At 42.8% G+C, this 13,896-nt stretch overlaps 1 protein-coding gene across 2 annotated transcripts; it reads left to right on the forward strand.

The window, feature by feature from the left end:
• Positions 1-338: 338 nt before the first annotated feature.
• Positions 339-13,462, forward strand: LOC310989201 (Krueppel-like factor 15). Of its 2 annotated transcripts, none has more exons than XM_083976182.1 (3): positions 339-556; positions 2,297-3,914; positions 11,616-13,462. In XM_083976182.1, exons 2-3 carry the CDS (start codon positions 2,377-2,379, stop codon positions 11,782-11,784), a joined length of 1,707 nt encoding a protein of 568 aa, XP_083832308.1. In that variant the 5' UTR covers positions 339-556; positions 2,297-2,376; the 3' UTR covers positions 11,785-13,462. The 2 variants fall into 2 exon arrangements, with proteins under 2 accessions (XP_083832308.1, XP_083832309.1); XM_083976183.1 differs by having other exon boundaries at positions 2,297-3,940; positions 11,616-11,754.
• The last annotated feature ends 434 nt before the right edge of the window (positions 13,463-13,896 follow it).

Genomic DNA, 13,896 nt, shown 5'->3' on the forward strand with positions numbered 1-13,896 from the left:
TAATCTCTGCTGTAGTATGGAGTGCCTATATGAAAAACTAAAGGAAGGTAATGGCATTTTAAGCTCAGGTGTAAGTACTGTAGTACTCAAACACATACAGTACACACTTTCTCTCACACACACAAACACACACTAACACATGTACACACACTAGCACATGTACACACACGCAAGCACACTCACTCACTCACTCCCTCTTTCCATTGACGCTGGACCCTGAGGCCGGCCTCCCTTCATCGAGGGCCAATTGCGGCGTGCCGAGCAGGCGAGCCTTCAAGAGCCGACCCCCTGATTTTACTGGTTTTAACATACACAGCTCCGTTCATGTGACGCTTAAGCGAACCACCAGTCCTCTAGAGAGAGAGAGAGAGAGAGAGAGTCTGTGTGTGTGTGTTAGAGAGAGAGAGAGAGTGAGAGAGAGAGGAGGTATACAGCTATGCAAAGACTGTGTAGTGGGGTTATATTGCCATTACGCGCTATTACGCACTGACAGCTACTTTCAGGAGAGGAGCTCTCAGCGCACAGGAGCGGAATTTTGGATTCCTTCCATTTATAGGTAAGTGCATGAAGTGGGGACGCTGGTGTGATTTCATAGTGGAGCCATAAGAAAGCATGGCTCAGTTTAAGTGAGTGGAGAGAAATGCGATATCTATACATACGCGATTGCGAGACTATATGCCCCATGCATGCGGCTGCGTCCCTCTCACTCTCAGTAAAAGAAAGCCAGAGCCTATAAAATCCGCCATGTGTTCAGCAGTGTTGATATCTATAGCATACAGGAGTCACTGTGACTTGACTTTGCGTCGCAGCCCGCAGGCTCGAACATACCACAAATCCCGAGTTAAGCTCCATAACTGGTTATTCATGCAGCGTGGTGAAGAGCAGGAGCGCATCTCACTGTCAAAGCCTCTCTGATGTTTGACGGCGGCAGGTTTACTCTAGGGCAAGTGACTTAAGACTTGACCAAGCCGAAGTGTTCCCAAAAACTCTATCCACAAACTTTTTTTCTGTTTGTTTTTCACAAGGTAGCTCTGGATGTCATATGTTGTTATCACATAAAAGAGACGAATTTTGGCGATGGACGGTAATTACATAACAACACTGAAGAGAGGACACAACAGAGATTTAATGAACAAGTGTTCTGACTCAAAATCAGAAGAACGTTAAAAAAAAAGAAAGAAATAAAACAACAACAGAAATGTCCATGATTAAATCTGGAGTCTGTCAGGACCTCTCTGGACTTCACCTCAGTGAGAAAAGCGCTGCTTCTCAGCTTTACAGAAGAGGGCGCACAATCATTTTGTTTTCAGTATTTGTGATTTTATTATTTATTTTCGGTGTTCATGCAATGCACGTGCCGCCTTTTAAGGTTTTAAAATGGATTGTATTTGTCATGTTCAATCACTTAAAGCCACTCACTGCATTTAAAGCCATTTTATTATATGAAGCATTTTTATAATCCGTGCCAGTGTAGTTGTGGTGCATTGTCTGCTCGGCTGTTAGATGGATAAAAATAAACACTAAATCCTTCACTCATCATCCCACTGAAATCTGCTGATCCTCCACTGACTGACTGGTGACTTTGCCCTCTGCTCCTCTGTAGGAAGTTTTCAGTTTGCGTATTTCCTCTAATCTGTGTGTATCAACAATGTACAGGTCGTACTCATGTTTAATGTTATTAGAGCAACTGGAGGGATATTGGTGAAAAACAACATGTAAATGACAGCACAACCACGTGGCTTTCATGTTAGAGGTGGTGAGAAATGGGAACCCCTGATTCCACATGGTCAGCTTGAAGACTGAGCTAGCAGCTGCAGCGTCTACACACACACGCACACGCACAGTCTTCAAATTCCACTTCCTTCACACGTGGTTGACTTTCCTTTTGAAGTGCCATCAGCTGCAGAGTTTTTTGGGTTTTTTTGCAAAAGCAGCAGGTAGTGCAAACGGACCTATGATGATAAAAAAGAAAACACTCAGTCTGCTGGTTGACTTATTTTCATATAAACATGTAGGAATGTTTGGTGAAATATTAACCTCCCAGTTGAAGTCAGACTGTGTTAATGTGTTGCCATGCAGGATTTCTGCAACTGAAGATTTTGGTGTTGGATCAGTAATTACATAACTCCACTGGAGTACAAGAACCCGTGAAATCTGACTTTATGAATACCCGTAATTCATTTTTAATTAAAATATGTCTTTTGTATAAAAATAGTATAATTTTGCCTGACATGTGTCCCAATGTGAAGATAAATGTCTTTCATTCTAATGAATGTTAATTATTTTCCGTTGGCAGAAAGAAGAGAGACGTTTTCATTGACATTCAAGCTTGATCTTCAGAGCAGACCAGAGTCAGCTGCCTCCATCCGCACAGGAATGGTGGATCACTTGCCGCTTGGTGAGGAGACCTTCCTGTATTACACCGGCTCCCCGGGGTCTGACTACAACTGCCTCTGTCGCCACGCCAATGGTGGCGTGTCGCCAGGCATCATGGTAACCGACGCATGCATCTACCACCACCAGCCCTACCAAGGGGTGGCGGTCTCCACCTCGCCTCGCCTCTCCGAGGACGACCTCAGTGAGTCTTCCAGCCCTCGGTCCTCCCTCTGCTCCAGCCCCGAGTCCTCATCGCCAACCTCGCAGCACGTTTTCAGCTCCAGCTATGAAAGCAGGAGCAGCAGGAGCAGTGGCAGCTGCAGCTCCTCATCAGGAGGAGAGAGTCAGGACAGCCTGCTGGACCTCCTGCTCTCACAGACCACGCTTAGCACTTCATTAAGCTCTAATGCCAGCAGCAGCAGCAGCAGCAGCAGCTCCCTCTCCTCTCCTCCTTCTTCCTCTCTATGCCTCTCTTCCCCAACCTTCTCCTCGTCCTCGTCTCTGGCTGCCCCGCTTTTACCCATGGGTCTGGCCTGGGAGTCCAAGAGGGAGCAGCGGCTGAGTCTCCTCCAGCAGCAGGCCAAAGAGGACTGTTATGAGTTCCCTGTCTTCCTTGATGACCTTCAGGACCCGGCGGCTCTCCTCTTTCAGCCCACCCTGGAGGAGATAGAGGAGTTCCTGGAGGAGAACATGGTGGTGGCCATGGAGAAAGAAGAGGAGGGGAGCGATGAGGAGATGTCACCAACATCAGAGGACACAGAGGCCGAAGGCTCGAGGACATTAGCAGGAGAACTTGTATCAGTGTCACAGAACTCAGATCAGACTGTTCCTGTGGCTCATTCTCCCCTCTCCAGCTACACAGAGACCAAATATTCACCATGCGCATCGGACATGGACAGCTCGCCATCAGTAGTGGATGCTGGTTGCATAACTAGTCCCTCTAGTAGTCGATTTGATGGGATTAAAGAGGAGGACGGCGAATCATCGCCTGCCTCATCAGAAGGTACCGGCGTCACCCCCGGTGTTCCTGTCATCCTACAGATCCAGCCCATTCAGATCAAACAAGAACCGAACCCCAGTGCCATATCAGACGCCGCCACCCAGCAAACCCAACCCCAGAAAAGCCCATCCCACCCAGCACAGGCCCCGTCGGATATCAAAATTGCCCAGCTCCTGGTCAACATCCAGGGGCAGACCTTTGCCTTGGTGCCTCAGCTGCTTTCCCCAGCAAACATTAATGGCGCAAATAAAATGGGAAATGCCGCTTCGTCAAAATTTGTCAGGATTGCGCCGGTGCCCATTGCCGCCAAACCCACTGGGCTCGGGGAAGGTGGGTTGGGCGGAGGTTCGGCTGCAGGGGTCCTAAGTGGAGGTCAAAGGTACCAGAAGAACGCAGTGGCAGACCTTATTAAAATGCACAAGTGCTCTTTTCCCGGCTGTAATAAGATGTACACCAAGAGCAGCCACCTTAAAGCCCACCTGAGAAGGCATACGGGGGAGAAGCCCTTCGCCTGCACATGGCCCGGCTGTGGATGGAGGTGAGCAGAACAAATGATCCATATAGGTAACGAGTCAAAAGAGAGATTGGTCATTATCTTGAGAGGTGAATATATATCAGAGCTAAATTAGACAGTTCCTGACTTTGCAGCGTAGATCAGATCAAAGGGATGTCAGGGGAGCATGAGGATGAGCGGATGGAGATGAAAAGATAGAGTGATGCAGTTACAGCTAATGTACCTGCAGAGTGAACTGATCTATGTAATTTATCTGCACCACAGAGATCACAGAGTAACCGGTGTTATCAACTTCCAAGATGTTTGTTGTGTAATAACTGTGCTTTTTATTGTGGGGCTGTTACAGATAAGACGAGATTGTGGTAAAAAAACAAAAACAAAACATCTTCAGCCATCAGGTGCAAAGCACACTAAACTGTTCAGCTGTCTTGTTTTATTCCATTCATGGTGGAATATTTTGATCCTTTTCACAGAGACAGCAAATGCTTTGACATCTTTAACCTCCGTCATCACCTGTGTTTGTTTAAAAGGACCAAGATATTGTTTTACAGTGGGAAGGTTTTATGAGGCAGAAATACTTGTTAAATATACGACAAGACGATCCAGGATGCTCTGTTTGGATAGTTTATGGATGGGAGGGAATGGCCCATATTCATGGAAGTTGTGTTCAAGTCTATTCAGGATGGTTACAGTCTGTTCTCTCCTTCAGGCTGGCAGTGTGCCCCATTATCTGTGTGTTTTTGTACCATGGTGGAGTTCTAGATTAGATAGAGCGCCTTTTGAAGTCGCATTCAGACTTTGTCCCCTGTTAGTTATTCCACTTGTTTGCTCACTGTCTGCAACCACTTCACATACACACGTTTGTGCAGCAGGGATACACTGGATCAACACTGGCACGATCAAGTCCAACGTTTCTTCAAATCAGTCGAGCAGCATAACATCATACGATTCATTTTCATCATACATTTTTGATCTTTGGTTGCCAACTAATGAGGTTCTTTCCTCCTTTTATCTTTGCTCCCATCAAAGTAATAAAATCCCCATTTTAACTTTGTCTATCCAAAGTACAACTGTCACCTATTGATCTGTTGGTCAATGGATTCCTCTTCTATACACTTATTTGCCTCTAGTGTCTTTAGTGTGTGTGTGCCCTTGGACTGAAGGAAGGTTAAGTTCGGGCCAACACAGTGGTTAAGGTTTAAGTATGCTAAGGACTGAGTTTAAGGGCAAAGCTAGAATCAGGTTTAGTGGAGTCACCCGAAAACACCTGCAGCCATTTCAAATCTTTAGGATCTGACACAATGCGCTTCAGGGCTCATATCCAAGCATGTTACATAACATCAAGTTTCTTGGAAGAAAAAAAAGAAGTTAAAATATCTTATTAAACAGCTTGTTCTTTTTTTAGGCTGACCAAAGGTAAATAAATTTTTTTAAGCATAAGATCTGTTAGTTGTACATTTTTCCCTAAGTGTGTAAAATTGCATCAAGCTAGCTGGTGCATGTAAAGGAATCGTTTTGAGGCATTCGGGGAAATACATGTTTTCACCGCCTTGCAATAAATCAGATGATAAGTTTAAATCACTCTCATACTTTCACCAGGAGGTTGTCCAGTCTCCAGGATGCCACCTGCTGCTCATACTGTTCCGTACACAAACTGTATAAACCACAACCTGCTGTTTTCACTTTTCAGTTTTTGCCCTGATTAAATACATCAGATGTATGGTGTCTATTAGTGAACTTCAGAGCTGCTGCTGGGCAGATTTGTTACTGGAAGCAGCCATGCTAGCTATTACCCTCTGTCTTTACGCTAAGCTAAGCTATTTGGCTCCAGGCTCTTGGCTCCGTTGTCACTCCGCAGACATGTGAGTGGCATCGATCCTCTTATATAACTCAGCATGACGGCAAATGAGGGCATTTAAGTGTTAAGTTGCCTTTGCAAGGCAACTTCAAACACGTGAACTTCCAAATTACACAGAGATGAACTGTAAGGAAAGAAAAAAAGCAATCGTGCAACGTGACAAAGCAGAAAGGTGATGCAATATGCAAATACTCTGCTGAATCGTTGCCATTTATAGTGCAAACACTCTAATCATGTGTCGACTAATATGTCGTCATCAGAGTCCTGTAATAGGAGTACACTCAGTGAAGATGCAGTTTATTTTGGTAGCGTTACTTTGTTATTCTGGCCTGACATGTGTATATACCTGTAATGTCCATTATTAGACAATGCGTCATGTCAGGATGCCTGAATTAAGATAGAAATTGTTTGAGTTCTTACTTAATCCACTGACTAATTCAGATCTTGTATTTTTACTACATCCTTGTATGAGTCATTGCACAGCAGCTCCTGTTTGTGCAACACAAGTATTGCAGTTTGTGTCCAGTCATACTGAGTTCTCCAGATTCAAAACGAGCTCTGTACCTTTATGTACCTTAGTGAATCTAACAGCTCTTGGGAAAGTATAAATCAGATATGTGTGTCTTCTTTCAGTCAGTTTTCTTTTGAACCCCCCTGCACTCCTGCTGTCAGTTCAAAACCAACTGAGAGACATTTGCTTTTATGTAATGATGGTTGTTGAAAGGATTGCATTGGTATTTTTATGATCTGCAGACACTGAGGATCGTGCCTTTTTCTTTTTTTTCTCAACTGACCTTAAAATACAATACTCCTGGTTGTCCCAGAGCTGCACTTGCATCCTCTTTACATGACAGCAGCAGTATGCTGTATTATACAGTCACCCTCTCCTTGCTGTGCTCCCTCTGGGCCAGGAAATGGAGGTGAGTGGTTGAGTCAGGCACCCCTGACCCTCTGTAACCTTCAGATCCACGTGTTGGCTGCTCTGAACTCGCCTGGAATGTATTTCATTGGCTGGACTTCTACTTTATAACTGGATGAAGGTTATATTTCATCCCTTGCCAAACAGTTTTTCTTTTTTTTGCAGAGCTTTGTTACACTTTCATCTCCTTCTCTCTCTCTGATTGTGTACTGTGATTATGCTCAGATTATGTACAGATCTGGATGCACAGTCAAAGTCACATGTAAATACTTATAGAAACACATGCAGGACAACCCCCCCTCCACTCCCCACACCCACCCACCCACACACACACACACATAGGCGTGCATGTACAGTATTTTCAGCTCAGACCTGCATGGAGATGTGTGCTGGACAGCTGGGATCAAACCCAAACAGTTTACTGTAAAAACACAGTGGTGATGTGTTTACTTGACGTCTGTCATCGGGGCAGCGGCTTGTTGTACTTGTCAGCTGATACGTTCACTGTTACAACGCTTGTTTTGTTGTACTGAGGAATGGGTGGTGACAAAGCTGTCACAGTTTGTTGTAGCTTTAGATTCTGACACAGAGCTGAACAGAGAAGGCGAAGGGAGAGGAAAAGTGAGTGGTTACACATCGAACAATAATGATGTGTTATCGATCCTCCTGGGAAATATCTATCTTCCCATTTTCTGACCTCTACAGGGGGGTCAGCGAAGTTGGAGGCAACCTCTGTGGAGCTGGAAAGGATCTGGTGTCCTGCTAATAAACAAAAAAGGGGAACTGAATCTGGCTCCTCTGGTTTAAGGAGAAAAATCTTATGGAAAATTTTATGGTTGCTTGTAAATAGCTTTGCATGTACAAGGCCACAAACTTCTGCCACTGATTAGTGCAGTCATGCATTAATGTGATTTTTTCTTTGAATGTACGCGCAGCTGAAATCGAGCCACTTGTACACACAGCGACAGGAGTCACAAAGGGCTTTAAGCCGACTAGGAGGAGAGAAAAAAAGAATCTGTTACTGTAAATTTCCAGGTGTGTAACCAACCTGATCGCCCCACCTTACAGCCTGTTTTCACTACGCTCTGTTGACAGCAGAGCAGAGTTTAGGGACAAGCTTGAACACAACCTGTGTATGTGTTTCCCACAGCGCCCACACTAATATGTATACTATGTGTCGTGCTACAGCCACACCAAACTGCCCTCAGGACATAAGGCACAAAACCCACAGTCCTCGTGAAAATAAAAACACACACTCAAGTGATCAACACAAGTGCCCTCTACACTTGGAGCTATGAACTTAGTGACCTCACCCACCAGGCCTGGAACATATAGAGTGGTAAAACCTTACAGCTGCAGCAGGAGAGGGCATCGGTGTGTGGGGAGACAGCTGGCTGTGAGGGGGAACTGGCACTTGATAGATCTGATGCAGAAATTGTGGATTTGAAGAACAATCAGGCTGTCTATTTGTGTAAGTCCTGTTGAAAGCTCCTCCCCGCTGCAGTATGTTATAGTTGGTCTTGGGCCCAGTGTGAGTCAGAAGAATAGCTGTACATGCTTTGTATCATGCCCCGGCATGAAGTTGATATAGCACAGCTTTAGGGTGTAATTACAGCGAGGAACAAATGAACTGTTACATAAAGCAGAACATAAAGACACTGATGTGGTTTCAGATTTTTATTTTTAATAAGGACATGGCTGTTGGTGATGTAGATTATGAAACCATGCTAATCCTTTTAATTTAAAGAAAAGAAAACACCACTTCAAACAACCTTAAAGTATTTACTGATATTAAAGCTGCACTAATCAAGATTTTAATATCAACATTGGATCATATGATTATGTCTAATGTAATAAAGAGGGTCAGTTCACATGAAAATCACGTGACTACAGCTAAAGCATTATTTCATAGCAATCCAAGGCTCAATCAGTCGTCTATTGTAGAACCACAATACCACAGCTTCCTCATATTGCTTTTATGCAGCAACAATGGCCATGACGTACAGTTCATCTATTTGCTTGCAGAAAAAGGTTAAGTTGCGTCACAGGATCAATAAGTTACTGTTTCATTCATTTAAATGATTGGAAGCTGTACAAAGACACGGCCTTCGTTATTGTGTTTTCATAGGAGCAACATAGCAACTTTGAAGCAGCAACTTTTATAAGTTCCTCAGCAGTGTGACTGATGGTCTGGACCGTCAGCTCACAAGTGTTGTCAGTTGTCAGTTGCCATTTTTCTTTTGAGGTTGACACCTCAAAGCAGCTCCTGATAATAATATTGATAATAGGACTAATTGTATTATGTGTAGCAGCAGGTGTTGATCCGGACCAGTTGGGGAGATTCTGCAGCTAGAGGTTGAAACACTTGCAGATAGTGAGGAGGAGATGAAACGACAGGAGATATGGGGTATGTGCACAATGGAGAGAGAGAGGCAGAGTAGGCTTCAGTGCACCATGGGAAGTCCCCCGGCCATATAGGCCTATAACATAACTAAGGGGTGGTTCAGGCAAGCCTGAGCCAGCCCTTTCTTCGAATGCTGTCAAAGACAAGACTTCAGGGCAACTGACGAGGGCATCTGGTTCCTCTGATGATTCCACAGCATCGGCCTGTCTGTACTCTCGGTTTTGGTTGAAGCTGAGCTCACGGCTCCTTTGCACCTCTGCATTCACCATGTGCTGCAACCAGCTCCACTGGAGCCAAACAAGCCATAACAGAACCAGCTCTGTGTCTGACAGAGGAGGTGGTGGCTTTGGATCATGAGCTGTTTCTGATTTCTTATTCTTTTCATCGAAGCTGTTTTTAGTTTCATCAGACCAGAGAATTGTTCCAGCGCTGTACCGTTTTAATTATGTTTGCATATCTGTGACCTGCAGCCTGGTCTTTCTTGCTTTGCGAGACTTGTGTTTTGCATCTTGTAGAGTGAATCCTCTGTGTTTGTGTCTTCTCTTGATCATTGACGAGGTAACATACAGTATACGCCTACAGCATTCTCAACATGCTGTGCACTCATAAGGGGGTTTTCTTACACATGCAAATCATTTTTTGTTGATCTGCAGGACTCATACTCCACAGTTAACCTGCTCGTTTTCCATTTTCTAGTTTTCTTGCTTCACTCAACTGCTAAGCCAAGTCTTGGCATTTTGTTGTGTCTATTATTTTATTTCATGATGCATGTGCCGAAGCTCAGAGACTGTGTAACTGAATAGCTCCACTGCATTCACTTGAGTTAATGATGACTCTTGAAACAGCAACATGGCTTTAGACTGTAAAACATGCAGGACATTTTTGGATAATGATTAAAAACAATGTGATACGTTGCATAATTATTTGCGGTTTGGCCAATTACAACATCCAAATTGCAGGAGCTGCATTATTATGATGTATCACAACATTGTTAGGCATTGTTGTGTTGTCACAGAGAAGCCCTGGACAACAAACCAGAATCTCTAGATGTAAAAGGACCATGTTTGTTTGGCACAAGACCCAACAAAAACCACATTGTCGGCAAGAAGAAAGCAAAAATGACCTTTCACACTAAAGTATAATCATGATATGATGGGCATGATATGTTAATATGTTAATAGTTTTTACGTTTAGACCACTTTTAAAGTTTTAAACTAGCTCCTCTGGAGACTGGAAACTTAAGTCATGACATCAAGTAGCATAGAAGCAGACTTTCCAGCGAAACCTCTCTGGAGAGCTGGAAAAAAAAAAAAGATTCAGACTTGCTGCGTGTCTTTTTGAACACAACTGAAGTCATGGTTGTTTCTTCTCAGGATAATGAAAACAGTGTGAACCACAGTGAATTCAGTCTCTGCCCACTCTGTGCTCTTACAGCACAAGTCTCTGGGAGCGGCCTGACATGTTGTCTTTGTGCTGGCTGTGGTTACAAAGTGGCTCAGACAGGAGCAGCTTCGTGTTGAATAAAGAACACTTCACACTGAGAAAGTGGACAGAGGCGTGCTTTACATAACAGGGCGCACTAGTTATCTCCAAGTTCAAAGAACAGCCGAAGGAGTTGAATGAAGGAGCACATTAAATCGGATATAGCTTGAATCAGGATGTAACAGTCACAAGAATCAGTTATTCTCAGACGTAGTTATTTTTCAGTCTATTTAACCATTAGCAGAGTGAATGCTCACAGTAGAGATGCAGATTTTAAAGATCTGTTATTGTGTTTGTTTTGAACTTCAGCTCAGCTATAAAAAAAAACGTGTTATCTTCTTTTATTACCAGGCTGTTAAAATGATGAATAGCATGTTGTGTAATCCTCGTCTTAGAGAGGAAATGGTTTGACATAACTGTGAGTGACGTCTTTACATCTCTGTGAATTATCACCTCCATGTCTTCAACCTGCTGCTGGAACCAAAGCCGTGTTACAGATTAATTCCATTTTAACAGCTTAACTAAAATATACACAAAAAAAAAGTTGTGCACGCATGCACAACAGGCACCACTGTATCATCCACTTAACCCTTCACTATCATGATATCCAAGCTGGACAAAGCTCCATAGAGACCAGAGCAGAGCGGGACAAGAATAGACCAGGCTGGGATTTGCGGTGCTCATGTGTTGAGCTAAATATGGGAGGGCTCTTTGACTTCACAGCGAAGACACAGGGCAAAACACACATATAGCGTCACACCTCTCAGATTACCCTCACATAAAACCACATGACATTATTGTATGCTGTTTGGCAGCTTGAAGCATGACTAAATTTTTTTTTTTCTATTTTATTTTAATATAGGAAGAACTGCATTCAAATAGACTAATCAATACACACATTTCCTTTGTAAGATGTCAGTTCTTTACCATTAACCCTTGTGATTAGATAATTAAACATGAAAAAGTAGACATAAAGTTTGTCTGATACAGTATATTGTTAGGAAGATGCTCGATATCTGTTATAATTTAAAAACATTTAATCAATCACGTCCCTCTCCACAGGTTTTCCCGGTCTGACGAGCTTTCCCGACACCGCCGCTCCCACTCTGGAGTGAAACCATACCAGTGCATCGTGTGCGAGAAGAAGTTTGCCCGCAGTGATCACCTGTCGAAACACCTCAAAGTCCACCGCTTTCCACGAAGCAGCAGGACAGGACGCTCTGCAAACTGACCCCCCTGACCCACTCTGACGGACTGACGCTAAGCAGGGAAGAGGGGGGGGGGTGGGGGAGGGTTGTAGGGGAGGGGTGTAGGGGGGGAGAGGGGCTGTTTGTGTGTGTGGGACGAAAGACAGAAGAGGAGGAGGAGGGTTAAAATCCAAACACCTTTTAAAGGTCTGTGCAGGACTCTTTATGCTCGTGTGTGTTTATGTTCAAATATGTACGCGTGACGTACATTCATGGTACTGTGATAATTTATTGGGTGGCGAGGAAAAGACTGTAAAAACTACAGTAAACTAAAACAGAAAACTGTTACTTGACATAACACCCTCACAGGTGGAATAAGCTTCTTGTATATTACAACATTTATTTGTCTCAAATCTTTTAGCTAATCTAATTTGAAGAAAGATTTTTCTATTCAGAGTATTTTTTACACTCTGAGGTGTGCGCTCGTGAATAATGTGTGAGTCAAAAGCCTTATATCAACAAATGTTATAACATCAGGGGGGTGTGCTACTATTTGAAAAACCCCAGTTTTCTTTACCCTACCTGAGCCAAATGTTAGCAAAATTTGAAAAAAATTAAAAATCATCATGTAATGGCTTGAATTAATGTGTTGGTAACTGGACATTGTGTTAGGAAGCATTGGGATTTCACTCTTTCTCGATTGACAGCAGAGTAAATGATGCATTAACATTCCTTCAACTCTGAATCAGTCTCTTTGTTGCCTTTGGGTCTCGTTACAGGGAAAAAACACAGTTGTAACCTCAGACAAGAGAACACAACTCTGTTGAATTACTGCTTGCCAACAACCATCATTACAGTATTTAATTTGCACTGGTGCACATGAAAGGTCTGGTTTCTGCCCATATTTGACTATATTGTCTAAGTTGGATCGTGGTCTGACTTCACTCACGTTCTGATGCCTTTTTGTCTCATGATTAAGAAAGACTTTATTAGACTTTATATTTGGCATTTTTTATTGCCTTTTTGGATCAAACCAGACAATATCCAGTGATTATAAGCAAACAAATCATTATCAATCATGTTCTCTACTTTTGTCTTGTTATGTGATGCCATATCATGTATTACTTTATGTCACTTTATTTACTTCATGTCACTGCTGTCAAACATATGGAGGCTAAAATGATACAAAATAGTGAATACACAAAGGATCAATGACTTGAGCATATCTTGCCTTTTCTCTTGCCAGATCAACTTTATTTAGTAATATTTTCTTCTCTCAGTTTTTATTGATTCAACAGATTTAACTGGAATTCTTTATCTTATTTCCCATTTGTTGAGAACTGATTTTTTTTTTTTTATGTATTTGTCACTGAAAATATCTGACAGCACATTCCCTCATGACTAGGAAAATGAATGCTTTAAAGCAGAGCTAAGTAACTTTTGATGAACAGCAGCCACTGCAGTCAGTGAACAAATATGTGCACATGAGCAAATATTAGCCACCAAAAGCTGCTGGTCACACCAGACCTAGTACGGCTGTAACAGTAAAATCAATAAATTGAGTGATTATCACATTTCATTTGTAAGAGAATGTATTTGCCATGCAGTTTTTTTCAAAAGTTACATAGACTTGCTTAATGAGTATAATATTTCACACCTGTCTTAGGGGTTTGGTTCAAAGTTTGCTCCAACTGGAGCTGAAGTCCCCCCCCCCCTCCCCCCCCCCCCCACACCCCCCACACCCCTACTTTCTTCTACACATAAAACACAAAATATGATTAACATATGAAATTTAACTGGAAATGCTTGTACTTGTTGCCACTTTGTAGAGACTGGAGTTGCTCTGTCTGCTATACAGCATCACATACTAATTAATCTTCATGAATCTTATTCATTTTATTTGGTCTTACCCTGATGTGACTTGTTGCATATTCCTCAAACATTAATATAATAGAGGATTGAAAAATTGGAAAGGCACCGAGGAAACTCTATCAACTGTTTTTCTGTTTTTTTTTGTCTTCATATCAAATCTCTTGCCACATACTGAGATGCCTTTGTCTTGTACTGTAAGGGAACAGTGACTGTTTTGCTTTTGTCACATTATTTCACATCCATACATGTTGTATGGCTGACTTTATTGTGCGTCACTCTACATC

The sequence above is a fragment of the Trachurus trachurus genome (genome assembly GCF_905171665.1).
Source record: "Trachurus trachurus genome assembly, chromosome: 7".
Classification (NCBI taxonomy): Eukaryota; Metazoa; Chordata; class Actinopteri; order Carangiformes; family Carangidae; genus Trachurus; species Trachurus trachurus.

Coding starts and splice junctions, on each gene's coding strand:
- LOC310989201 (XM_083976182.1), top strand. CDS start 2,377: ATGGTGGATCACTTGCCGCTTGGTGAGGAGACCTTCCTGTATTACACC. Junction 3,915..11,615: donor TGGCCCGGCTGTGGATGGAG/GTGAGCAGAACA, acceptor CCCTCTCCACAG/GTTTTCCCGGTCTGACGAGC.